At 46.5% G+C, this 27,732-nt stretch overlaps 1 protein-coding gene across 1 annotated transcript in view; it reads right to left on the bottom strand.

The window, feature by feature from the left end:
- The window catches only part of ADGRA3 (adhesion G protein-coupled receptor A3), a 399,594-nt gene that overhangs the window by 161,301 nt on the left and 210,561 nt on the right, over positions 1-27,732 (bottom strand). The window contains exon 9 of the mRNA XM_085642355.1: positions 25,725-25,926. Within this exon, the coding sequence (XP_085498481.1) occupies positions 25,725-25,926 (202 nt within the window). The remainder of the gene's footprint in view (positions 1-25,724; positions 25,927-27,732) is intronic.

Below are 27,732 nucleotides of genomic sequence, written 5' to 3'. Positions count from 1 at the left end.
GATTCCAGTAAGCGCCACTGAGCTGCATTGCAGAGAGGTGGTCCAGGCCGTGCCACTTTTTACACCTCTCTGCAACGCAGCTCTGTGGCACTTACTGGAGGTACCTAGTGGGCTAGTTGGACCCTAGGGACCCTCAGGATTCAAATGAACTTAATCTCCCAACTAAAAATGGACACAGGGTGTGTTTACACAGTGGTGAATGGAGGGGACGGGGCCTGAATTAACGTGTGCAAAAACGCCCTGTGGCCTGTTTTAAGAGGTAGTTTTAATCTCCATGCCCTATTATATACTAGGGGCTTACAGAGGAGGTCATGCTAATCACAGGGGGACCCCAACGCATAATGTTCCCTAGTGTATGTAGGTGTTTTCACTGTATTCTAAGTGTCTTTTAACATAGCACTGGCTCTAGGACTGGTTAGTCAGACTCAGTTACCACCAGTATCCGTCTGAAAAAGTTGAGGGTACAGGATGATTTTGCAACAAGGCTTCTTTCTGCTCTTCTTTTTGTTCTTTCTGCACGTTATCCTTCTTCCTGCACTTATCTTCGTATTTGAGGACTTCTGTTGCTTCTTTCTGCACTTCTTTTGTTTCTTTCTGTGCATTTTTTCTTCTTTCTTCACATGTCCTATCTCTGTAGGCATAGTTAGAAATTAGCATTTAAAAAACCTTTGAAATTCACAGAAAAAACCATAGGTTTCAGGCACGTTATAGTTAGGAATTAGCATTTAAAAAACCTCAGAAATTCACTGAAAAAACCATAGGTTTCAGGGGTGTTATAGTTAGCTGGACTTTTCACTTGTACAAAACCATTGAAATTCCCCCGTTATAGTTAGTTCAGCTAACTATAACTCGCGCGCCCGCAATGCACTGCTGATGACGTCACATATTACATCACTCATGACATGGTCAGTGACATCACTGATGACATCACTGATGACATCTCAAATGACATCACTGATGACATCACTGATGACATCATCCTTGTGATAGAGTGGCAGACCTCCTCTCACCCTAATATAACCTTTGATACACACATTCAAAAATAGAGACTAAAATTTTCAAAACAATGGACATACCAATACCAGTTACAACAACCTCTTCAGTAATTCTAAGATCCACATACACATCCACTCATTCACCAACAGTCCTATACAGTCACTCATACATGTACTCACTCATCATATGTACTCATACACCTATACATCCTGTTACACAATGCCACTCATCCATAGAGTTACTCACACACATAGTCACTCATGCTAATAAAGAATCAAACATACATTTACTTGCATATACAGTTATACACACACCACCACACTTACTTCTACGGAAACTTACACATACTTAGTCTTTTAAACAATCACTTATAGAAACACATACTTATTCATACAGGAACTCTTTCAATCTCTCACTCTCACATATACTCACATATATACACCAATAGTCACATATACTAGTTTAAAACATATGTAGTTACTCATAAAGACACTATTGAGACAGTCATTCACTCACTAACACACCCATACACACACTCATCCACCCATACAGTCCTGCACACATGCTGTGTTCAACACATACAAACAGTGAGTCACTCATTCATGCACCTATGCACTACGTAATACCCCCCACCGAACCATGCAGACACTCAGACTGATACTCAAAAAACCAACTAATAACCTATATAGACACCCATGTAGCTACTCACCAACCCATGCAGCCACTTATACACAAAGTGAGAGACTGATACAGATATTTACATATTTAAACATTACTCACTAAGCCATGTATTCACTATGATACACTTAATCAGTCAGTTACACAATCAATTTTTCAAAAACAAATCATCCATTTAGACACTTATATACCCATTTATTCTTCCATCGACCTTGAGATATACATATATAAAACATATTTAATTTTCAGAAAAACACACATTCACTGGATGATGTCATCAGTGATGTCATTTGAGATGTCATCTGAGATGTCATCAGTGATGTCATGAGTGATGTCACTGACCATGTCATGAGTGATGTAATATGTGACGTCATCAGCAGTGCATTGCGGGCGCGCGACTTATAGTTAGCTGAACTAACTATAACGGGGGAATTTCAATGGTTTTGTACAAGTGAAAAGTCCAGCTAACTATAACACCCCTGAAACCTATGGTTTTTTCAGTGAATATATATATATATATATACATATATATATATTCACTTAAAAAACCATAGGTTTCACACATGTTATAGTTAGCTGGACATTTCCCTCGTAAAAAACCAATGAAATTCCCCCGTTATAGTTAGTGCAGGCAACTATAACTCACGCGACCGCAATCCTCTGCTGATGACGTCAGATATTACATCACTGTATTTAGACACCTATTTACCCATGTCTTCTTCCATTAATCTTTAGCTATACATATATTACAAATATTTATTTTTCAGAAAGACACATATGTAATCAGTGATGTAATATCTGGGCGCTCGGTGCGCTTCGCACACCGAGCGCCCACGATGCGTTGTGCGTGCCGTGCGCGTACGGCACCCCGCGCTTTTTCGTCAAAAAAACCCTTGGGGGTCCTTCAGTGACACCCTGACAAAGGCTAGGGGGTCAGGAACTGTCCACCCTGCCCCCTTTTCACGTTCTCCACCTTTGTTTTTCACTGCCTCAGACTGCGAGAGACAAAATGGCGGCCGACACTTCCTGATTTTGACCGATTAGAATGTTTACTGACATCTAACAACCAATCACAATTGCGCTCGCGCACGTCACCGTGCGCGCACGGTGCGCGCTTATAGATATATATGTACTTTTAACTGAAATTTTCTCAGGATCTACTGAACAGATTGACTCCAGATATTCCAAAGGCACATCCCTGACCTGAGGACTACCTCTCTGCCAAATTTCAAGTAATTCTGTTCAGCAGTTCGGGCAGTACCTTGGACTTAAGGTCCCTATGGAAAAATGCATGGGGAAAACGCGTTTTGGGACACCCCTTTTTTCTCGGCCCCCGCTTGACTAATCACCCCGAGACTTTCAGGATCGGAGCGGAGCGGAGCGCCGCACCTATTTTGAAAAATTCGCGAGGATTCGTCAACTGGCGCCAAAGTTATTCAAAATTGAATTTTCAGATTTCCTATGGAAACACGGTCCTAACTATAACTATCTACTGGCGACCGCCAGTAGATAATATATTCAGTGAAAAAACCATAGGTTTCAGGGGCGTTATAGTTAGCTGGACTTTTCACTCATACAAAACCATAGAAATTCCCCCGTTATAGTTAGTTCAGCTAACTATAACTCGCGCGCCCGCAATGCACTGCTGATGACGTCACATATTACATCACTCATGACATGGTCAGTGACATCACTCATGACATCACTGATGACATCTCAAATGACATCACTGATGACATCACTGATGACATCATCCAGTGAATGTGTGTTTTTCTGAAAATTACATATGTTTTATATATGTATATATCAAGGTCGATGGAAGGATAAATGGGTATATAAGTGTCTAAATGGATGATTTGTTTTTGAAAAATTGATTGTATAACTGACTGATTAAGTGTATCTTAGTGAATACATGGCTTAGTGAGTAATGTTTAAATATGTAAATATCTGTATCAGTCTCTCACTTTGTGTATAAGTGGCTGCATGGGTTGGTGAGTAGCTACATGAGTGTCTATATAGGTTATTAGTTGGTTTTTTGAGTATCAGTATAAGTGTCTGATGTCTGTATGGTTCGGTGGGGGTATTACGTAGTGCATAGGTGCATGAATGAGTGACTCACTGTTTGTATGTGTTGAAGACCGCATGTGTGCAGGACTGTATGGGTGGATGAGTGTGTGCATGGGTGTGTTAGTGAGTGAATGACTGTCTCAATGTCTCTATGAGTAACTACATATGTTTTAAACTAGTGTATGTGACTATTGGTGTATATAAGTGAGTATATGTAAGAGTGAGAGATTGAAAGAGTTCCTGTATGAATAAGTATGTGTTTCTATACGTGATTGTTAAAAAGACTAAGTATGTGTATGTGAGAAAGTGCCATCTTTCTTGCATGGTATGCCCCCACTTTTTGCTAAATTGCTGAATGTACTTCGATTGAGTGTACCCTGGGCTCCTGCCAATCAGGTGCCCAGGGCCTATGTTCCTTCCTTAAACCACACAAACCCCAAATTGGCAAACCCTAGCCACATGTCAGCCCCTAGTAAATGGTACCCTAGGTACCCAGGGCCTTGTGACCAGGGAAGGCCTCTAAGGGCTGCAGCACTCATTGTGCCACCCTCAGAGGCCCTGTACCCTTACACACACACACTGCCCTTGCAGGCTGAGTGTCTGGGTGCAGGACAAAACAAAGAGTCGACATGGCACACATCACTGTGTACCATGCCCATCACCTACACTGCCAAGGCATATGTCAGCCACCCCTCTAGCTGGGTGCATTACGCCTATGGTGTGGGCACAGGAGCAGGAGCCCTGTGCCCCTACAGTACCCAGGTCCATTCCTGGGCACTGTAAGTGCAGTGCTGTCATTTAAGAATACATGGTGCTGAGAGCTTGTCAAACACGAGCTCCACAGCACCATATTGGCAACACTGAAGCCTGGGAAGTTTGGTATCAAACTTCTCAGCACATTGAACCCACACTGATGCCAGTGTAGGATTTAATGTACTAAGCGCCCCAGAGGGCATCTTAGAAGATGCCCCCTTACAGCTAACTTGCAATCCACGTCTGCTCTGAGGCTGCCCAGGCTGCCACACAGCAGACACGTTGCTGGACCCCTGGGTGGGAGAGCCCCTGCTCTCCCGGGCCTGCAACAATGCACATCCTGGGTGAGGTGAGAAATCTCCTCCCCCAGGATGAGCAAAGGGAAGCTTCAAAGGCATGCCGCCAGTTGGAGTTTCCCCAGGCCACTGCAACCCCCCACTCTGGCGGGAAGCTTGGCCGGAAACCCCATACAAGGACAGGGGATGTGCCAGCCTGCCCACCCCACCCCTCAGGTGGGGGAGGCGAGGTGAAGCACATCTCCGGGCTCTCGCCATCTTGAAGATAGGAGGCCCTACCCTATCAGGATTAGGCTACTGCCCCCTCCCACAGGAGAGAGGCAGGATAGGGGGTGTACCCACCCCAGGACAAGGACCCATTGGTCCCTGGCCTTCACCTACCTGTAACGCCCCTAAATCTAGTATTTAGGGGCCCCCTGAACCTTCCTTCCTCAGATTCCAGATAGAAAAACGACAAGAAGAGCAAGAAGAACAAAGACCTGCCCTGCAGCTGCTAAAAAGAGAAGAAGACACCAACTGCTTTGGCCCCAGCCCTACCGGCCTGTCGACTCTCGAACCTGCACCAGCGCGGCATCCCACGTGGCCAGCAACCTCACCAACCCCGGAGGACCTGGCTACCTTTTAGCTCTAAGCCCCTGGGACTCCCACGAGTAGAGGCTCTACTCAAGAAACCTACTTGCTATCCCTGGCACCAGCCCGGGACCGCGGACCCAACACACTCTGCACCAGCCAAGCCTGGCCAGTGCCGGAGTGGACAAAGACCCAGAGGACGACCCCACGGCGACTGTGACCCAGAGTCCGGCACCCAAGGACCCCCCTCGACATCCCGGAAGAAGCCTGCAGCCTCAGAACCAAGTGCCACCCCAGCCGCGACCAACCAGAGGGTAAGATTCCCGACGTCAAAAGGCACCCCTGCACCCGGCGCCCTGCGACCCCCTGTGCCCAATCCCGGGGTACCCACCTAACCTACAACTACCCAACTTACCTCTCGAAGTGGTGGTGGCACCTGAAACATCCTCGTCCCCGAGCCTGCAGCCTCTTTCCAAACCGGAACATTCCCATTGATTTCCATTGAGCGCCCTAAGGCTCAAAAGCACCCGGCACCCAGCCGCCCGAGTGGCCCTGGCAGTGCCCTCTCTACACTAACCTACTTCCCCACTTGCCCTGAGTAAGTGACCAGGAGCCCAGCTCCCACAGCCGCGTGGCTTGCCAGACAGCAGCCACCAACCAAGGCCCCCCTATCCCTCATAGGATAACATTGGGCCCAACTCTCTCTGCACCCGGCCGTCCTGAAACCGCTGAGGGTGAACCAACTGTACCTACCTGACACTGGGGGACCCCTGAGTCCATGCCCGGAATTTCAACACTACCAGTCGAGTACTTACCCTTAAACCGCTAACTTCATTTTCCTCATAGGGTAACATTGACTGGCTTTTTCTTCAAAAATCTTCTAAGTGTGAACTTTTCAAAACTGCAAAAATTCACCAAAAATCAGCCAAGTGACAAAAACGAATTTACTCACCTGCTCCTAGGTGAGCTCCCAGTGCTGGATCTTGGTGCCCAGCCCTGACTCTGAAAAGTGTTCACAACTATACTTACTTCTAACTCATTTTTCTCCCATAGGAAACCATTGTCTGCTTTTCTGTGAAATTTCTTCTAAGTGTCTACTTTTGCAAATTTGAAATATTCTTTTAAAATCGTACCATTTCTGCAAACGAAATTACTTACCTGCATTTGATAAGGACCCCAGTCCTGGGTCTAGGCACCCAGTCCTGGATTACTAAAGTAACGATAAAGTACTCTACCTGCAATTTGAATTTCTTGCCATAGAGATCCATTGAATGTTTTCTGTGAAATATTTTCTAAGTGCTAACTTTTGAAATAGCTAAATATTATTTAAAAATCATTACAGTTATTAAGTCGACTTTCATCACTTGATTCTGAATACTGACCCCAGGCTGGTTCTAGGATCCAGACCTGGAATTCCAAAAGTAATCTGAAAAGTAATTTATTACAAATAACCTGAATTTACCATTGAGCTCAATGCATTGTTATGTTTAGGAAATAGGATTGTTTATTGCAACCAACTGTGACTGTTTACACAAATTTATCGCTTGAAACAAAAGTATTTATATTCAACCTCTCATTCTGAGAAAGTATATTTTTACCCCCTTGTGGTTCTAAAAATAAAACAAGCATATATTTTATATATACAAATCATTGGCCTAGAGTTCAGTTATTGAGTGTGTGAAACCATTTGCTGACTGAGTGTGTACAATAAATGCTTTACACTGTCCTCTGGTACTGCCTTACTGCTCGACCAAGCTACCACTTTTGAGAGTAAGGTCATACCTAACTTTGACCTCTATCAGCCTCTGGGGGACTGTGGACTCTGTACACCCTGTACCTATTAGGGAACAGTATATACAGAGCCACTTTCTCACAGTGTACGTTTCTGTAGAATTAAGTGTGGTGGTGTATGTATAACTGTATATGCAGGTAAACGGATGTTTGATTCTTTATTAGCATGAGTGACTATGTGTGTGAGTAACTTTATGGATGAGTGGCGTTGTGTAACAGGATGTATAGGTGTATGAGTACATATGATGAGTGAGTACATGTATGAGTGACTGTATAGGACTGTTGGTGAATGAGTGGATGTGGATCTTACAATTACTGAATAGGTTGTTGTAACTGGTATTGGTATGTCCATTGTTTTGAACATTTTAATTTCTATTTTTGAATGTGTGTATCAAAGGTTATATTAGGGGGAGAGGAGGTCTGCCACTCTATCACAAGGATGATGTCCTCAGTGATGTCATCAGTGATGTCATGAGTGATGTCACTGACCATGTCATGACTGATGTAATATGTGACGTCATCAGCAGTGCATTCCGGGCGCGCGAGTTATAGTTAGCTGAACTAACTATAACAAGGGAATTTCTATGGTTTTGTACGAGTGAAAAGTCCAGCTAACTATAACGCCCCTGAAACCTATGGTTTTTTCAGTGAATATATATATACATATATATATATGCATATGTGAAAACATATACATGCAGCCTAAAATGTTTCAAACATGGCAAAATGCTGAAAATTACACAGGTTTGCATTATAGTAACCCTAACCCATAAAGGAAAAAGGAAGCACTAAGCCAATTGTCACTCAACAATGCTTTATTGCCATAGAGCCAACTGTAGGCATTTGCCTGTAGGCTGCAGTAGAGTATCAAGAAAACAAAGAAAACGGACACCTTGCCTTTAAGGCATCAGAGTAGGGGGACCGTGCCTTTAAGGCCTGCAGGAGATCCCTTGCTCCCATGATGCACCACAGGTGACAGTTAGGTCAGTTCTTTTTGACGGTGCACACGCACCTGAGTAGATCTACAATCAATACACAATAAATTGAGGAAAATGCTCGTCCGGGGAGGTGGGTGGGTCGCTTATGACTTTGATGAGTATACCCCTGGATGAGAACTAGGATTACAGGGAAGTAACTAATCCTTCTCATCCAGGGGATACTCATCAATAGTCATAATCTATGAATAGAGTAGCAAGCCCATACGCAAAATCTCACGGACGAGCAATAAAGCATCTAGAACATGCAGTAACATCACATTCGCATAGCAGTTATGCAAATAAATTCCTTAAGAGGCCTGCCCCACCTGGGCGTCGGCCTGTGCGTCTGAATCTAGGCAATAATGGCGTGTAAAGGTATGTATAGAGCGCCATGTAGCTGCTTTGCAAATTTCAGAAATGGGAATGTTGCGAAGGAGAGCTACAGTAGAAGCTTTCCCTCTAGTAGAGTGTGCTCTTGGTCTAACCTGTAGAACCTTGTGGGCCAGTTGATAAGACAAGGCTATGCAGGAAACAATCCATATGGAAATAGACCTTTTGGAAGCAGCCAGCCCGATGTTTATTGAACCGTAATTGACAAAGAGCCTATCAGACTTTCTAAGCGAAAGGGTTTTAGCAAGGTAAAATTTCAATACCCTCCGGAGGTCTAGAGAATGTAAGGCTCTCTCCGGGGGAGTGGTTGGCTGAGGAAAGAAAGTGGGCAGCGTGATAACCAGATTAATGTGGAAATCCGAGACCACCTTGGGCAGGAAGCTCGGATGAGTATGTAGTACCACTCTATTGGCGTGGAAAACAGAATAAGGTTCCTTGAAGCACAGGGCCTGAATCTCACTCACCCTGCGGGCAGAAGTGATGGCTACGAAGAAGGCAGCCTTCCAGGTCAAACACTGCAAGGACACCTTATGGATAGGTTCGAAAGGAGCCCCCATCAACTTGGAGAGAACGATGTTGAGCTCCTAGGGAGGAGATGGGGACCTCACTGGTGGAAATACTTTTTTACGCCCTTCTAGGAAATCTTTGACTACTGGCAGCTGGAAGAATGAGGCCTGGGTAGGAGATTTTCTATAAGCTGTGATAGCAGCTAAGTGGACTCTGATAGAAGTGTACTTTAAACCAGACTTTGCCAAGTGCAATAAGTAAGGTAGAATAACTTGTTCTTGAACCTGCATCGGATCAAGGGCGTTATCTCTACACCAAATGTAGAACCTCTTCCACTTGAAGGCATAAGACTTTCTAGTGGAGGGCCTTTTTGCTTCTCGAAGAATGTTCATACAGTCCGCCGGAAGATCTAAATGTCCGTACTGGATGACTTCAGGAGCCATGCCGTCAAGCGAAGGGAGGGGAGGTTGGGATGGAACACTCTCCCCTGGTTCTTGGTCAGTAAATTCGGCAGGCAAGGCAACCTCCAGTGTGGGACCTCTGACAGCTGTAGGAGATCCGGACACCACCATTGGCGGGGCCACTCCGGAGCTATTAGGATCATCCTTGTTCTGGTCCTGTAGAATTTCTGTATGACCGCTGGGATGAGAGGGAGAGGAGGAAAAGCGTACAGCAATGCCTGCGACCAGCTGATCAAAAGTGCGTTCCCCCGTGATCCCTGTTGGGGAAACCTGGAGGCGAAGACGGGGCATTTTTTGTTTGCCGCGTCTGCTAACAGGTCAATGTCGGGTACTCCCCATGCTGGAAAATCTCTTGGGCGACGTCTTCGTTGAGCACCCAGTCGTGCGCTTCTACGAAGTCTCTGCTGAGGCCGTCTGCCTGCACGTTCAGGGTTCCTGGCAGGTGTACATCGATGACTGAGAGACCTTTCGCCAGTAGCCACCTCCAAATGGACTGAGCTTCCAGAGACAGGACTCGTGACTTGGTGCCTCCTTGCTTGTTCAGATAGAACATAGTTTTTGTGTTGTCTGTCTGAATCTGTACGTGGCTGGTTTGGATAGACGGATACAGGGATTTGAGAGCCAGATGGACTGCTTGTAGCTCCAAGAAGTTTATGTGATAACTTCTTTCGGTATTGGACCAGATACCTTGTACCTGAAGCTGGTCCATATGAGCACCCCAGCCCTGCATTGAGGCATCTGTGACCACTGTCTGTGTCGGAGGCGTCTGATGGAACAGAACACCTTGAAGCAGATGGGAGCGTTTCATCCACCATCTGATGGAGTTTCTGGCGGCTTGGTGGAGAGAGACAAGATCTTCCCAGCGACTTGACCTCTGCGACCACTGATTTTCTAGCGCTTGTTGTAGAGGTCGCATGTGAAGGCGTGCATTGGGAACAATGTAAATGCACAAAGCCATCGACCCCAGTAGTGAAGACACTTGCCTGGCCGTGGGAAATTCAGTGTCTAGAAGCGTGTGGCATTTCTGAAGCATAGATGATAACCTCTCCTCCGAAGGACACACGCTTGCCTTTGCGGAGTCCAGAGAGGCGCCCAGATAGTGTATCCGCTGAGTGGGATTGAGGACTGACTTTTTGTAGTTGACTTGTAATCCCAATAACTGTAGTAGATTGAGGCAGAACGAGAGATGGCTCTGGAGTAGTACAGGTGTGGAACTCTTCAGGAGCCAGTCGTCTAGATAGGGATAGACGAAGATCTTCCGCTTGCGGAGGAAGGCAGCTACCACCGCCATACACTTGGAGAATGTCCGTGGGGCGGATTTGAGGCCGAACGGCAGAACTCGGTACTGGTAGTGCTGACGAGAGATCTGAAACCTGAGGAATTTTCGATGTTTCACTGAGACAGGAATATGAAAATAGGCGTACTGCAGATCGATGGCAGACATCCAGTCTCCCTGGTGAAGGTGCGGGAAGATTTGATGCAGGGCTAGCATTCTGAACTTTTCCTTCTTGACAAATCTGTTTAGCAGACGCAGGTCGAGGATGGGTCTGTACTCTTTGGCTACTCCTCGCTTTTGAACTAGAAAATAGCGGGAGTATACTCCTTTATTTCTTTGGAGGAGTGGTACTTCCTCTATGGCGTTCTTGGAGCGGAGAATAGCTACTTCGTCCAGTAAAAGCCGATTTCGAATTTGAGGAAGGTGCTGCCACTGTGGGGGTACTTGCGGAGGGGGAGACTTGAACCTCAGCAAGTAGCCATGCTGTACAATATTCAGTACCCATTTGTCTCTTGTGATGGCTTCCCACTCTTCCAGGTGAAAACTGATACTCCCTCCTACCGGAGCGAACTATTTGGCTGCTTGGTGGTAGACTGTTGCTGTTTGGCGTTCCCCCTCCTCTGCCACGACCCCTTTGTTGGAATTGGGGTCTCTGCTGGTTCTGAGAGGACCATTGAGGGGTTTGAACCCGCTGATGAAAGGAAAGTTTGTCGCCCTGACAGAAGCGCTTCCGATATTCCTTGCGCTTCTCCAGCCCAACAGCCTTGACGGTGTCCATCTCTGCTTTCATTTTGTTCATTTGGTCATCAGCGTGAGCACCAAACAAGGACGATCCGTTAAAAGGTATGCTTAGAATTTTCTTTTGCGCATCAGGCTTGAGGCCTGTTAGTCGCAGCCAGGCTGAGCATCGAGAGCTTACACCATGGGAGTATCCATGAGCGGCGAGATCCGAAGCATCCGCAGCCGCACTTATGATCGGATTGGCTACAAGCCCACCTTCAAGGAGAATTTCGTTGAAATCCTGTCTGTCTTCCCTGGGAAGCTTTTCAGCGAATTTGGAGAGTGAATCCCAAAGTGAACGATCATAACGCCCCAGAAGTGCTGAAGCACTCGCCACTTTCATGTATGAAGCAGATGTGTTGCCATCTTCCTGCCATAGGAATCCATCTGCTTACTGTCCTTCTCTGGGGGGACAGAAGAGGAAACAGACGCAGAGTGTGACTTTATGGCAGCCGCCACAATAACTGAGTCCGCTGGCGGGTCCGCTCTTAGGAATATGGGATCCTCGGCTGGAGCCTTATACTTCTAGGCGATCCTTGAAGGCACAGAGCCCACCGTAGCAGGAGTGAGAAATGTGGCAATAGCTGGCTCCAACAGTCCTGGCACCAACAGAAGTAACGGTCTGGGCGCTGATCGATGATGTAATGTATCAAATATAATCGATGTGGGAACCACAGGGGTGTGCAACGTGATGTTCAGTTTCTGCGCACCCCTACCCAGGACCTCAGAAAAAGTAGCGATGTCATCTATGGGAGACAGTGGAGGAAAAGGTCGGAGAATAGTCCCGGACCGAGGACCTCGTAGAGGAAGACCATGTGGGTGATCTTGTGCGTCGCCTCTTGTGGGGACGGTCGCTGTGATGAGCCCTGGGCTGTGATCTTTGTCTAGAAGGAGATCTTGGTCTTCTGTGAGGACAAGAACGATCCCTGGATCGTGACCGGCATGTAGAAGGTGACCTTGGTCTACCAGGAGGAGACTTGCTTCTACGCGGAGAAATTCTGGAGGGCGAATACGTGCATGAATATTCCAAGCCCGGACTTCTGCAGCCACTTGTACCCACATTCTCCAACCAGCGAGGTGGAAGTCCAACCTTTTCTGTCGCCTGAGGTGATTTCTCGGGAGAAATCTGAACGATATGTAGACCTGGGGATGATGATGATCGATCCCAAGATGATGATCTAGATCTGGATCCAACCGCACGTTGGATCTCCTCCATGGCCGCTGCAGTTCTGTCCCTCGACGTCTAATGTCTCGACGTCGATGATGTCTGCGTCACCATTGGTGTCGATTGCTGGGAACGCCGCTCCGCTCTCGACGGTGGTCTCAACGCCGATCGCCTACGGCGATGCGGAGACCTCGACGTCGACCTCCGTCGTCGACCCGGTGACTTCGCCGTCGGTCTTCGCCGTCGAGCTGGTGACTTAGACGTCGGTCTTCGCCGGCGGTCCGGTGTTTTCGAAGTCGATCTTCCATGACGTCGAGTTGAGGTTGATCTCCTCGACGTCGAATGATGAACCTTTGACGAAGATCTTGACGTCGGCAGGCCCACTTGCGGCGAGATATACGCCGTCGCAGCACTCGCCGCTGACCCCCTCGAGGGCGGCGGAGAGTGTCTCGACGTCGACGGAAGCCTCGACGTCGACGGAGACTGTCCGGATTTCATCGGACTAACAGCCTTCGAGCCCGAAGTGCCGTGCCTCGACGCCGACTTACTTGTATGCGGCGGAGAATCTCGACGTCGAGATGGATCTCTTGACGCAGAAGAAACCCTGGGTCTTTTAGACGGTGACTTCGACGTCGATGGCGAATCTCCTGGAACCTGGGTCTTCCTGGGATCAGGAGAGGTGGTATGTCGCCGTTTCTGAAGTCGTCTAGCTGAAGAGGGTGGTTTGAAGGATGTATGGTCGCCTTCATGAAGGTTTCTTTCCTCCTCCAGCTGGGCATTTTATGGGCTCTCTATCGCGCAGAGTGCGCCTGGAAAATTTCTGGCAGTGGGGGCACTGGTCAGGATTGTGTGAAGTTGGGAGACACACAATACACATCGAGTGTGGATCTGCCAGTGCCATCTTAATGCCACAGGAAGGGCATTTCCTGAATAAAGCAGGCATTCTGACTGGAAAAAATTAGAATTATACTAAGAAAACCAGCAGAATAAGCTTTTAGGAGCCAGAAAATGTCGAATGTTCGGAGAAAATCGGAAGAGAAAAAACTTTCAGTCAAAAAACTGAAGCGCTCAAGCTCCAGGATCCTCATAGAAGGAGCCGGAAAAAAAAAACTGACCTAACTGTCACCTGTGGTTCATCATGGGAGCAAGGGGTCTCCTGCAGGCCTTAAAGGCATGGTCCCCCTACTCTAATGCCTTAAAGGCAAGGTGTCAGTTTTCTTTGTTTTCTTGATACTCTACTGCAGCCTACAGGCAAATGCCTACAATTACGAGTTGGCTCTATGGCAATAAAGCATTGTTGAGTGACAATTGGCTTAGTGCTTCCTTTTTCTCTTATGGGTTAGGGTTACTATAATGCAAACCTGTATAATTTTCAGCATTTTGCCATGTTTGAAACATTTTAGGCTGCATGTATATGTTTTCACATATGCATATATAAATGTATATATATATAAATGTATTTTCTATATGCTCCTGGATCCCGCACGTGGGCGGGGATTATTCATAGATTATGACTATTGATGAGTATCCCCTGGATGAGAAATAACTGGTACAGTGTTGAACCTTATGTGGATAATTTAGTAGGACGGACTTCAGGTGTTGCACCACAGATAAGTCCATGGCTACAAGAAGGGTCTTTTGATCCACTGACATGGCAAATGCGGAGAATTGCATTCTTTGTGGTGATGGAGAACCAGACTGGGATTATCCCTATATGCGGAAATCTTTGCGCATGTGGCAAAAATATGCCACATAGCACAACCCCATCATTGTGCCACTACCATATATCAGATGCCCCTGATCAGCAAGGGGCCTGGGGCACCTCATTATGTTCCTTGGCTGCAAATGGTTGATGAGAATCTTAAAAAGTTATCGCCACTTACAGAAGGAGCAGGGAAATGGATTTGAAAAGCAAACTTCAGGTACCACCTTGGCAGTAGGGGGCAAAAAGAGTTTACTTAGCTCTCTTACAGGAGATGAGACACTGTTTTCCAGGAGGCTGGAGTAAGGAGATTTACCCTCACTGAGAATAGGTATCATGGTTCTCCATTCAATTTAGGACAGTATTCTCGGATCAACTAAGGAAAATGTATCCAGACAAACCAGACATTGGGTCTCTCACGGTTCAATCAATGCAGCCACTCAGTTTCTCAGCCAATTGAAAGCAAAGGAGACCCAAGAAGTAGGTCAAGAATTGGAAGCAACAGGAGGAAATGCTGTGCTATTTTACAATGTATAGAAAAAGGGAGGGGTTACTATAGGAGAGTAGGGTCTGCTTCCTATGTTCACCCCCACTTTTTGCTTTTGCTTTACTGGTTTTCGACTTCGATGTGGCTGTGGGCCTGCTAATCAGACCCACAGGCCTGCTGTTCTCTCTCTAAATTAATACTATGTACTTTAGGTGCATAACCCATTTGGATAGGATCACCTTATTGGCCCCTGTACAGTGTACCTTAGGTACCCAGGGCATAGGTGTACCCTAGGCCTACCAGGGGCTGCAGCATGTATTATGCCACCCCTGGCCTGGCCTTCCATTATGACACAACTGGCTGATCACTCAGCTGGGGCAAGGTTGTGTAATCACCCCTTGCTTAGGAGTACTATTCCTATACCTATCTTATATATAGACACATGTGTACCTATCAGCCCCTCCTATGGCAGGCCTTAACAATCCTGGAGGCAGAGTGCTTGGTAACATGTGAGATGGTGCTCTAGCATGAGCTGAGCCTGTCTGCAGATTTTGGAACCATGTCCTTATAGCTATTCGATGATATAGCCTACCATATACTCTTAAAGTACCTTATAATCTTAAACGGTTATGGTAACTATGGTTTGGCTTTATCAAAACATGTTGTGTAAGGTGTCTAACACTTTGGAATAACACCCCCATCCCATTTCTGGGGATGAGGATATTATCCCTCCCTTCTAGAGGGAGAAGACATGTTAAAACCTACTTACCCGGTTAAAGTTAACCAGAGCCCCAGCATCACAAAATGGATGCTGCTGCCACGACACAAGTCTGACCTCCTGCTGCTGGGAGTGATCCAGGCACGGGAGGCTTGGACAAATGGTTTCCTGCCTTGGGAGGTGCGAGCACCACCCCAGACAGGCCTTAGTGTATTGGGGTAGGGAGGGATGAAAGAAACGAGACACTGCCTGGGGCACACAAGGTGTCCCATGCATAGACCAGTTCAAACCGGTGCTGGGGCACTCCAGCCCCAGTCCTGGCACGAAACTGGACAAAGGGAAGGGGGTGTAACCACCCCCCTCCCAGGTCCCACCCATAAGGCGTGACCTAGCAGGTAACCCAGCCCCCCAGATTAGTATAAGTGTGGTAGCTGGGCCCCAGGAAATTAGATTATCCTGAACCTGCAACTTGAACAGAAACTCTGGACCTTCGACATTCGACGAAAGAAGAAGACTGAAGAATCTCCCTTGTGGCCAAGGAGTGGCTACCCTGTGCAAACAGGCACCATCAAGAGACTTACCCTTTGCTTTGCTGAAGTTCTATGAGGGACCGACTGCAGAGCCCGACCAGAGCCTTGACTTCCAGACTTCTCCGACCCTGATCGACATCCACAGCCGAGCTGAGATCCGTGGAGGCGACGAGAGACGTGGGACCGGCTACCTGGGAAAAGTGGCGAGTATCTTCCAGCGCAGCTTCTGAGGCACCCTCGAAGTTGTGCACCGGGGATTGAGAAACCCCAACCCCAAGCACCATCTGCACCGAAGATCAGCCCCCCACACTCCACGAGTCCTGCGTGGGGCCCTTCTGCATTTTCCTGCTTGCCGCGTCTGTCCAGTTGCTTGCCCGTTGGCTAGCGGCCTTTGCGACGACACACCTTTGAATCTTCACTGCTGGTTTGGCTCCTCCAAACTGGCTCCTGCTCCTCTGCAAAAGAGAAGCGCCCCAGACCTTCCTGGTCTGCACCAGAAGCAAGTCCTCCATTCTTCGTGGGTTCCGCTTGCCAAGGCTTGGTGAGTCCTAGTTCGACTTCGACGCCGCCGACAGCAAGAGCCTTCGTGGGACAGCTCGCCTCCTGGTCCTTGTCGTCCTCGACGTCTCCTGGCACCCGTGGCTGCTGCGACAAGCTTCACCTCTTCACCTGCAATCTTCACGACATTGCCTGGTTCCTTCCTGGTTCCACGTGGTCACTGGCTAGTGACCCAGACTCTGTCCCTTCTGCTTGTAGGTATCCTCTCTTCTTGACCCCAGCCTTGGGATCCGCCGGACACTCTTCACTGACTGCCTGTCAGCAACTTTCCTTCAGGCATCCATAGAAGTCCACGATGAAACCCGACGCAAGTTCACACCTATGCACCCGCAGCCCGTTGGCTAGGTAACTTGGGTACTTCGGTGCTCAAAAGGGTAGCGACTATCCTAGGGTCTAGTTTCCGAGTCTCGACTTTCTAGCTATACCAGAAGTGTCCTAAAACTGCTTATTTCTAACTGCTAGTGATTCTACCGACTTTTACGCATTACGCGTGAGTGTTTCCACTCTGCACCTGAATCCCGTGGGCCTCCCACTTCCTAACTGTTGGTAGTGTAGTGTAGCCCCAGCGATTCCCTAGGCCTAGGCCTATTCTATTTCCGTGACAGTGGTCCTTATACCACTTACTTAGTATATGGTTTGCGTGGCCCCTAGGGCCTAACTGTATTACTTACCTGTGTGACAATGTATGCTTGGATAAGACTGTGTTGTACTTACCTCGAATCTCATAAAGAGTGCTGAGGGTTTGACTAGAATAAATACACTTTATTTTATATATATACCTGTTGTGGTGTCCTTTCATTTGGTATTCAAGGGATTATATATGGTATCACAGCTGGCTTCACATGCCATTCAGAGTTTAGCCTAAGACTGCTCTTGTCCATGCTACCACTAGGATAGCTGGTCTATAAGGTTGACTTTACAACCAATCACCATAAGGGTTGTTTGGACTGATATAAGGTGTACACTAAAACTAGTGACATCATACATCAGGCCAACTTCTCACATTGGTGGCAGCGGTGGGATCTGAGCTTGCTGTTGTAATACCATTGTAATCTTGAGATACTAAATTGAAAGATCACACAGATATTGTTTAGGTACATATAACATTATAATAGTTAAGTCCTACTGGACATAGTTGTTGTAGGTTGAAGGGCCTAGCACACCCTGACTACAACTACTAGAGAGGTTTAGTAGAAACAACTAGTGTAGGTAGGTGCACACACCACACCCTCACTAGATCATGTCTCTGGGAGGAGATCAAGGAGATTCTCTCTCAGGAGGGGCAGGTCTGAGAAAGATCCCCTCTAGATACGATACCCTAACTTTTCAGGAGATGAGACAATTGTGTACCTCCAGAAAGTTAAAACAGGGTGCAAACCCTACCCTCCTTCAGCTAGTACAGATCCTAGAGGAATATGATGCTCTTAGGGCCTCACAGGCTGGTACCCTAGGTACAGGGGAGGGTCTACCCACTACAGATGAGTCAGATGGGACTTCAGATGAGGAGGTAGACAGCCAGGGCCAAGTAGGAAGACTTAGCCAGGCTAACCTAAGCTTACATGGGAGTTTGCATGGGGTCCCCCCATACAGACCCCCAAGTGGGCTTAACCAGAGAAGCAGGAGAGACAGATCCCATTCAAGGGAATCCATCCACTCCCATGTCTCTAGCATCTCTAATGCCTCTTCTCACAGGGGAATGACTTCCCCCCCAGAGAAAAGAGCATGAAGCCAGAACGAGGGAAGCTAATCTAAGGATTGAGAGGGAAGAACTTGCCCTTGCCAAGAAGAAGCTTGCTCTGGCTAGAGAGCAAAAGTTAAGTGGGTTAGAACCCACTGGTGGCAGCAATATCCCTAAGGATAGAGACAGGACTTATGATAATAGAAACCTGAGCAAGATTGTCCCTACCTACAAGTGTGGGGATGACATCCACAAATGGATAACTGCTTTGGAGAGAGCTTGCAAAGTACAGCAGGTACCCCAAAGTCAGTGGGCAGCTATCTTGTGGCTCTCCTTCTCTGAGAAAGGTAGAGACAAGCTCCTCACAGTTAGTGATGAGGATGCTGACAATTACACTGTCCTGAAGAGTGCTCTAATTGATGGGTTTGGCCTAACCACTGAACAATACAGGTTGTTGTTCAGGGATACCCAGAAGACACAGACCCAGGACTGGACTGACTTTGTAGATTGTGCCACTAAGGCTTTGGAAGGCTGGCTATTGGGAAGTAAGGTTAAGGACTATACAGGATTGTATAATTTGACCAAGAGAGAACAAATCCTTAACAACTGTCAAAACCAGCTACTGCATCAACACCTGATTGATTCTGATCTGACTTCTCCCCAAGAATTGGGAAAGAAGGCAGATAGATGGGTCAGGACTACAGTTAAGCAGAAAAACCAGAACAAGGGCAGTGATCAGAAAAAGGCAGACCACAAGGGTAATGATCAGAAACAAAAAGACCAGAAGTCTTCACCAGGCCCCCAAAAGGCTCAGGGGGAGGGTGGTCCCAAAAAGGATAAAAAGAAAGATGGCCAAAAGAAACCATGGTGCAACTATTGTAAGTCCAACTCACATTGGTTTAGTGAGTGCACCAAAAAGGATAAGCCCCCAGCCACCATTGCCCCTAAGGCAACTGTACCCCCTAGTTCAGCTGTAAGTGGTGGTTCCCAGCAAAAGGGTGTAGTAGGGTTAACCCTGGGAACTGAGGAGGATTCTGGCCTAGTCAAAATACCTACTCAGGCTGTTCTGATCTGTGATGGGGACCTAGCTTTGTCCTCTACTGTAGGCCCCAGTAACCTGGGCAAGTACAGACAGACTCCTTTTATCAACCAAAGAATGGCTCAGGCCTACAGGGACACTGGGGCTAGTGTCACAATGGTGACACCTGCCTTTGTGGACCCTGGACAGATCATACTAGGTGAGAACTACCTAGTGACCAACGCTAGCAATGCCACTACCTCCCATAGTGTGGCAATTGTTAACTTCTCCTGGGGAGGGGTAACTGACCTCAAGAAAGTTGTTGTTAGTTCAGACCTTCCTGTAGAGTGTTTACTGGGCAATGATCTTGAAACTTCAGTTTGGTCTGAAGTGGAGTATAGGACCCATGCAGAAATGCTGGGGATAGATGCACATGTCCTTGCTGTGACCAGGTCACAGGCCAAAAAGTGCACCACTGAACAAGTGCTGGAACCTGGAACTATGGACCAGTCACAACCCAAGAGAAAGAGCAGTAGGGTAAAGGCTGTGCCTTCCCCCCTGCCTCAGGTAGTGGATCAGCCCTCACAGGAGGATGATTCTGAGAGCCCTGAAGGAACTGTCCTAGAAGAACTTGAACCTGATCAGGTTGAGTTTCTTGGGACAGGGGGACCTTCAAGGGCAGATCTGAGGCAGGCACAATTAGACTGCCCCTCTCTTGAACCCCTCAGACAGCAGGCTGCTGCTGAGGCTGCAGGGAATGCTCAAGGTACCCATAGATTGTATTGGGATGAAGGGCTGCTGTATTCAGAGGCTAGAGACCCCAAGCCTGGTGCATCCAGGAGGTTGGTCATACCACTGAAGTTCAGAGGCTTCCTTCTTACCTTGGCCCATGATATTCCCCTTGCAGGACACTTAGGCCAGAACAAGACTTGGGACAGGCTTGTCCCTCACTTTCACTGGCCTCATATGTCAGAAGATACCAAGGAGTTTTGTTGCTCCTGTGTCACCTGCCAAGCCAGTGGCAAATCAGGTGGCACTACAAAGACCCCCCTCATACCACTACCTGTGGTGGGGGTTCCCTTTGAAAGAGTGGGCATAGATATTGTAGGACCAATGGACCCACAAACAGCATCTGGGCACAGATTCATACTGGTGATAGTGGACCATGCCACCAGATATCCAGAAGCTATTCCCCTGAGGACCACAACAGCTCCTGTTGTGGCAAGGGCCCTACTTGGAGTATTCTCCAGAGTGGGCTTTCCAAAGGAGGTCATTTCTGACAGAGGTGCCAACTTCATGTCAGGATATTTGACTGCAATGTGGAAGGAGTGTGGTGTGAACTACAAGTTCACCACACCCCATCACCCACAGTGCAATGGGCTTGTTGAGAGATTCAACAAGACCCTAAAGGGAATGATAAAAGGTTTACCAGACAAGCTTAGGCGAAGGTGGGACATCCTTTTACCCTGCCTTCTGTTTGCTTACAGAGAGGTCCCACAAAAGGGGGTTGACTACAGCTCTTTTGAGCTTTTATTTGGGCATCCTGTAAGAGGACCCCTATGTTTAGTAAGGGAAGGATGGGAGAGACCTCTCAGACAACCCAAACTTGATATAGTGGATTATGTACTTGGTCTCCGCTCCAGGATGGCAGAGTATATGAAGAAGGCTTCTAAAAACCTTGAGTCATGCCAAGAACTCCAAAAAGCTTGCCATGACTAAAAGGCTGTGCTGACTGTTTACCAGCCAGGGCAGAAAGTGTGGATGTTGGAGCCAGTGGCCCCAGCAGCACTCCAAGACAAATGGTCTGGACCCCACACTATTGTTGAGAAAAAGGGAGAAGTCACCTACTTGGTTGACCTTGGGACTCCCAGAAGCCCCCACAGGGTGCTTCATGTCAACAGACTGAAGGCATATGTTGACAGGGCAGACATGGGCTTACTCATGGCTACAGATGAGGGGCAGGAGGAAGAGAGTGACCCTCTCCCAGACCTGTTGACTCAGAACCCTGATGATGGCTCAGTTGATGGTGTGGTCTTTTCTGACAGCCTCACTGTCCATCAGCAACAGGACTGCAGGCAAGTTCTGCAATACTACAGACATATGTTCTCTCTGACCCCAAGTCAGACAAACTGGTGCACCCATGAGGTGGACACTGGTGACAGTCTGCCTGTGAAGAGTAAAATCTACAGGCAACCTGACCATGTCAGAGACTGCATAAAAGCGGAGGTACAAAAGATGTTGGAGCTGGGAGTCATTGAACCTTCAGAGAGCCCTTGGGCTAGTCCTGTAGTTCTTGTGCCAAAACCTCACACCCAAGATGGTAAGAGAGAGATGAGGTTTTGCGTGGATTACAGAGGTCTCAATGCTGTCACTAGGACAGATGCCCACCCAATACCTAGGGCAGATGAGCTCATTGACAGACTGGCAGCTGCTAAGTTTTTGAGCACATTTGACCTGACAGCAGGCTACTGGCAAATCAGACTAGCTGAGAATGCAAAGGCCAAAACTGCTTTCTCGACCGCAGGAGGACATTATCAATTTGTGGTAATGCCCTTTGGTTTGAAGAATGCACCTGCCACTTTCCAGAGGTTGGTGAATCAAGTCCTTACTGGGTTGGATGATTACTGTGCAGCTTATCTTGATGATATTGCTGTCTTTAGCTGGCCAACTTCTCACAGTTACCCTCTGATGTGCAACACAATCTTGATAATATAGTGGAATGGGAAGCCAAACCCTGTAAAAAGAAACAGGAGAAAGAGAGAAACAAACAGGAGGTCACATAGAAAGCAGCAGCCACGGTGGTGCAGCACAAGTTGGCAAAGAAAGGGGCACTGGAAGAAGCTGTAGTAGCAGCCACTACTCAGATGACTGCACAGTCTGTGGGATCGGTCCCAGGGACCACCCAATAGCAGTGCTCAAAACAGCAGGACAGTGTAAGCGCACAAGGAAGTAGCAGAGGAGGACAAGGCAGAGAAGAACAAGGCGGAAGAGGCAGGCTAGGTCACCAAAGAATAGATCAAACATGCCATTATGCCATTACTGTCACACATATGGATATTTTATTAGGGATTGCAGGACTAAAACATGGGATAAACAAAATGGAAGGACAGGAGTTTACAACCAGCTAGGAAATACTGTAGTGCAGCCACATATTATAAAGAAACAAGGGAACCCAAGTAAGGTCTGCCAGGGACCGTGGGAATTAAGCTATTTTTAAGAACAGTGGTCCCTAGAGAAATAACAGTAAAAATGGGGGGGGGGAAATGAATATAGACCCAGTAAGTACTATATTTGTATAACTTGTCGAGCCTGAAAGAGGTCAGATATTTAATATTTTAAATTCGAATAGGAACAATACAGACTTCGACTGCTGGAGAGTCTTATCCTCGCTTCGCCTCTAATAGGAAAAAGGGCTACTTGTGGCTATTTAGGACGCACATACAGCGAGCATGTGAAAGGCAAGCCCACCTGTACACATCCGTGCACAGCACCAGCCATGCTGGCAGATCCACTTCTCATACAGACACCAAGGCATACATTTTCCAGAAAAAATGTGCTGTGCCCATCAGGAGAGAGTAGGGCGTCAAGCCACTTGAGTTGAGTGACCGTGCTGCTTCTGACCCCACATATCAAAACTTGAGCTCAAAGCAGATAAAGGAAGCGTTACTTACCTTTAACCAATGTTATTGAAGTATTGGTATCTTTCATAGATTGAGTCTTTCCCATAGTCAAACTGGGAGTCAAACAGTAAACATAGAGAGCAGTGCAATTTTAAACACAGCCAGAGAAGTAGCCTATTTAGATCATTTTAAAGAAACACATCGTTCAGCCAATCATTACACAGAACACCATTCACTCTTCCCTTTCCTACCCTACCCAGATCACCATTCTCAAATATTGCAGCACAAGTGTTTAAGAATAATAGAACAAGTGCGAGCCGCAGTTGGAGAGGAGGGTGGATCACGTGTGAATCTATGAAACATGCCAATACTGGAGCTCCAAAAACTACAGAAATTCACCATTTATAGTTATCTCAAGTAACTATAATATATGCCTTAAGATAACCATAACTCACGCCCCTGCCATGCACAATTTTCTCATCAATAAATTAATTGCAAATGTTGTAGTGATATTATCAATGATGTCACAGAAGAGGTCATGAATGACGTAATATGCAGGGCAGTGCATGATGAGGGCACGGTTTATGGTTACATACGTTACATTATAACTTGGGACGGAGTCCAAAGTCCTAAGATAGCTGCCACCATTTCCTGGTTGATGTGGCGGCAGCCAACCAGATCTCAGCTTGAGGTCTGTCCAATCCCCAGAAATTCTGTGTCCCTAGTTATAAAAATAGTTTTAACATTAATTCTTCAAAAACTACTCAATGGATTTACACCAAATCACAAAAAGCATTGGCATAGCCAATAGGTCTCGCCTTTGGGACCTTATAAGTGTTTAGCTATGCAACAGTTGCATAACTAAATACTTATAAGGTCCCAAAAGCGAGACCTATTGGCTATGCAAAGCGGCCCTGCGGCCGCGAAAGTGATCGTGATCACGATCAAACATCAAAGCGGCCGTGAAAGTGAAAGTAATCACGGTAAAGCGCTGCGCGCGTGGCCGCGCACATGCACTGTAGCTCTAGGCTGGCCTGGTAGCACTTTTTGGAGCCCTCTCAATGAGTCTCGCCAGACCAGCGCATGCGCTGTGTCAGGCGAGACCTAAAAAGCACTCTTTCTGGATTAAGATCTAACTTTCTGCCAAATATGATGTAAATCCAGATGTTCAGCAGTTTGGGCTGCAGCAGTGTCTAAAGCTCCTGCCGAAAAATGAATGGGGAAAACGTGTTTGGGGACCCCTGCCAACCTTCTCAGCTCCTTTAGACGGATCACCCCGAACGCCGTTCCATGCGCAAACTAGTCAAAAAGTAATGTTTTTTTAAAACGTTTTGTGGAAATTCTTCAAAGGCACCAAAGTTATCAATAGCAAAAAAAAGAGGCATTCCCTATGAAAGCCTTTTAACCATATTGGGGGGGGGGGCAAGATTCTGAGGAAAACAGACTCACTTTATTGAAAGAGATGCACAGTACTGCTTGTCCCATCGCCGAAAATCTGTTAATTGCTGAATCCAGGCAGTAATGCTGCGTAAAAGTGTCTGTTCTTCCAGGTTGCCGCCCTGCAAATATCGGCCACAGTGTCTGTGGAATGTGCTGTATTATTGCCTTGCTTTATTATGGCAAAAGACTATGGCAGACACCCAGTGATCGAGTCCTTATTTTGACTGAGATTGTCCTTTCCGTGGGTGACCATGGACACGAAGAACAAATCAGTTTTGTCAGAAAGGTTTAGAACTGTCAATATAAAACTTTAAACATCTCTTTGCATCCTAGGTATGAATGGTACTTTCTGCTGTGTTGCTTGGATTCCCAAAGTATGTTTTTAACACGGTTCGTGCAAACAGGGTCACTTGGTACTTTAGGTATAAAACGTGGATGCATTTTTCGTATGACACTATCATCCCTGGACCGAAGAAAAAGCTCTTTAATCGTAGTGGTGAAAGTGGTGCAGAGGGGAAGGAGGAGGAATACTTGTTTTGTTTTCATCTCCATGCTGTTCACAAAACTATTCCTGCTGACACTCTGTGGCTAGGGAGGTTGTACTGGCCTATGAGGCGGATAACTGAGCTGCAAAAATGCCTATATTGTTGGTCAACTTTGAGGGAGAAGCGAACCTCAATACTGTGAGCGAAGTCATTATTTTCATTTTAAACATTTAAGCGCATTACCAGCTTTCTCCTCGAAAGGTCTCTCCCTTCCAAATTCATGTCAATGATTAGTGTCTGCACATTGACCAAGAAAACACATGCTCTTTCTACCAATGTCTGCACAACACTACCCCACTACCAATGGAGCATGAATTGCATTCGTCACGTCGAGGTCCATCTACATTGACAGTGTAGCAGCTTCCATGCCATCCCAACCCAACCGGCTCTCCTAAAATGTTCAGGGAGACTGGAAGACGCATGATTGTCTAGCGAGTAAAGTATTTGCATTCACTGCCCACATGACAACGCTCCCTGAAGCAAACGCTTTACACTCCAAGGCGTTTGATTTTTTTTCGACTCCGTGTTAGGCCGTACAGTTCTGTTTGCATTTCGATGTATGTTCCAAACTATTTAACTCTCGGGCTTAAGGCGAGAAAACAAAAATGGCTGACCAGAAGCTGCTGCTTTGTGCGCTGTAAAACAGCGAGAAAGATGCTATTTGTCCACAGTGCTCTTTAACAAAATGAAGTTTCCGTAAAGAGAAACACATAATATTTACCTGATTGAACATATACAAGACCCGGGTGACATCATTAGCATACTGGCACCGAGAATAGTCTTCCTCTGCCCAGAAGCCTCCTCGGTCACATCGGCGCCAAGCTCTGATTTCATCCTGAGGGTTGCCAGGGTATATCCCAGTGCCCGCAGAGTAGCGAGTACAAAGCAAGAATGCAGTTATGCCAGCAAGTGTCCTAGGCCATCTGGAATGTAGAAACCAAGAGGACGGCAATTATGCACACAGCAGATACCTACATTAATAGACTACTGCGAATCATAACCAGGCTGCCTGTCCTACCACAGAAAGATAAATGAAATATAGGCATGTAAAAATGTATATGATGTTTTTATATATCCACTCAAGTTCACTTTGTATATGGTAACGTTAAATAGAACAACCTGATCACATGACTGCGATTGACAGTTTTGGCTATTATTTCAACAGAGAATAAAATTCATAGGCAAAAACGCGAGCTGCTCTCTAGAAATGCACACTGTACAAGTTCTGGCTTGTCAGATTTATTTTGGAACGAATTCAAACATACTCAGAAACAGAAAAGGTCACTCTAACAGAAACAATTGCAGGCTTGAATCCTTCATTCACCAGTTCAAAGGATTGCACTGAGTCAGGAGACCACCACACCAGTTTAGTTGGGACTGTCTAAGTACACCAAAGGAAGCATATTTTAAAGGTGTTTTGTGGTTATTCTTTTCTGGAATGCATGTGCCAGAATGAAAAGGAAGCATATCTTTAAAATTCTATGTGGTTATTCTTTTCTGGAATATATGCGCCAGAATGCAATGAAGTGTAGAGTAATATAGCACAGCCTTATATTGCTTTCCTTTGTCACAAATGAAACTATTCTCGCCTTTGTCGTCGTGTATTATAGCTATAACTTCTCACTCATAAGAAAGAACTGTAAGTGGCGATTACGGGTAATGAAAACACTTGGAACAACAAACCCAAACCCGTTAATTGTGGTTATCTATTTCTAATCTTCATCCTGTGATGCATTATTTGCTCCAACTTTCAAATATTGAATAAATGCTAAAGCATAAGCTTGACTTTACTGGCAAATTCATAGAGAAATGGCATTATTTTGTCTTCTGGCCCACATCTTGAACCATAACTGAAGCACACTGAAATCCGCATTGCACGAGATGTAGCACAGAGATAGTAACTCTTCTGGACCGGGAAGATGCTGTATGTCTTTCAATTAATCGTGATGCTTGGCTTTAGGTCTTCGTTTTACGCTCAGCTGTAGTCAATAAGATTTATCACGAGACACTATTCACTATTTATCCCCATAAATAAGGAAACTGATACCAACCTGAAATTCTTTTCCTCCTTCCTGTTTCAGGCTTCCAGATCAAGAAGCTGGAATATTTCAAGCCCACTTGCTTTTCCACTACCTTATGGGCGCCATAATATTTAATCATGTCTCCACTATTCAGCCTTTCTATGCAATTGACGGTCTCAAAGATGACACCCACTTACACCTGAGTGTCCAATACCTTTGATACTGGTTTCCTAACAAGAATTAGCCGAGCCAATAAGTTTCACCAAAGCAAGATACATTAGCTTTGTTGAATAAGTTACTCACCTTAGTTAACAATTTTCTGCTAGAGACTATATAACCGCAGATTCCTCTCCTTAGAATATTCCAAAAGGCATCAGATCCGGAAAATCTTGAGCAGTATCTTTGCATACCGGAAGGTGGCATTGAGCAGTTCCGCATTGATGCTGGCCACGTCAGAAGTGAGGTGCCCATTAGGAGCCACCCCAGTGAGCTACCCCAGCGCACTGAGATCCGTTTCTTTCACAACTATTTCCACGCCAAAAATGCGGCGCCACGACTAAACGATGTGTGAACAGTGGGCAGAAACTAAGAAGATCTTTAGGTTGAAGAGCCCATTTCGCTGAAAAGGGAGAATCAGTGAGGAATCCGAAGTTAGAGTCTCTACCCGAAAAAGCATTAACAAAGGTAAGGAACTTGTTCTTCTGATAG

The sequence above is a fragment of the Triturus cristatus genome, chromosome 2_2, assembly GCF_964204655.1.
Source record: "Triturus cristatus chromosome 2_2, aTriCri1.1, whole genome shotgun sequence".
Taxonomy (NCBI): domain Eukaryota; kingdom Metazoa; phylum Chordata; class Amphibia; order Caudata; family Salamandridae; genus Triturus; species Triturus cristatus.
This window is presented reverse-complemented; position numbering and strand designations above follow the sequence as displayed.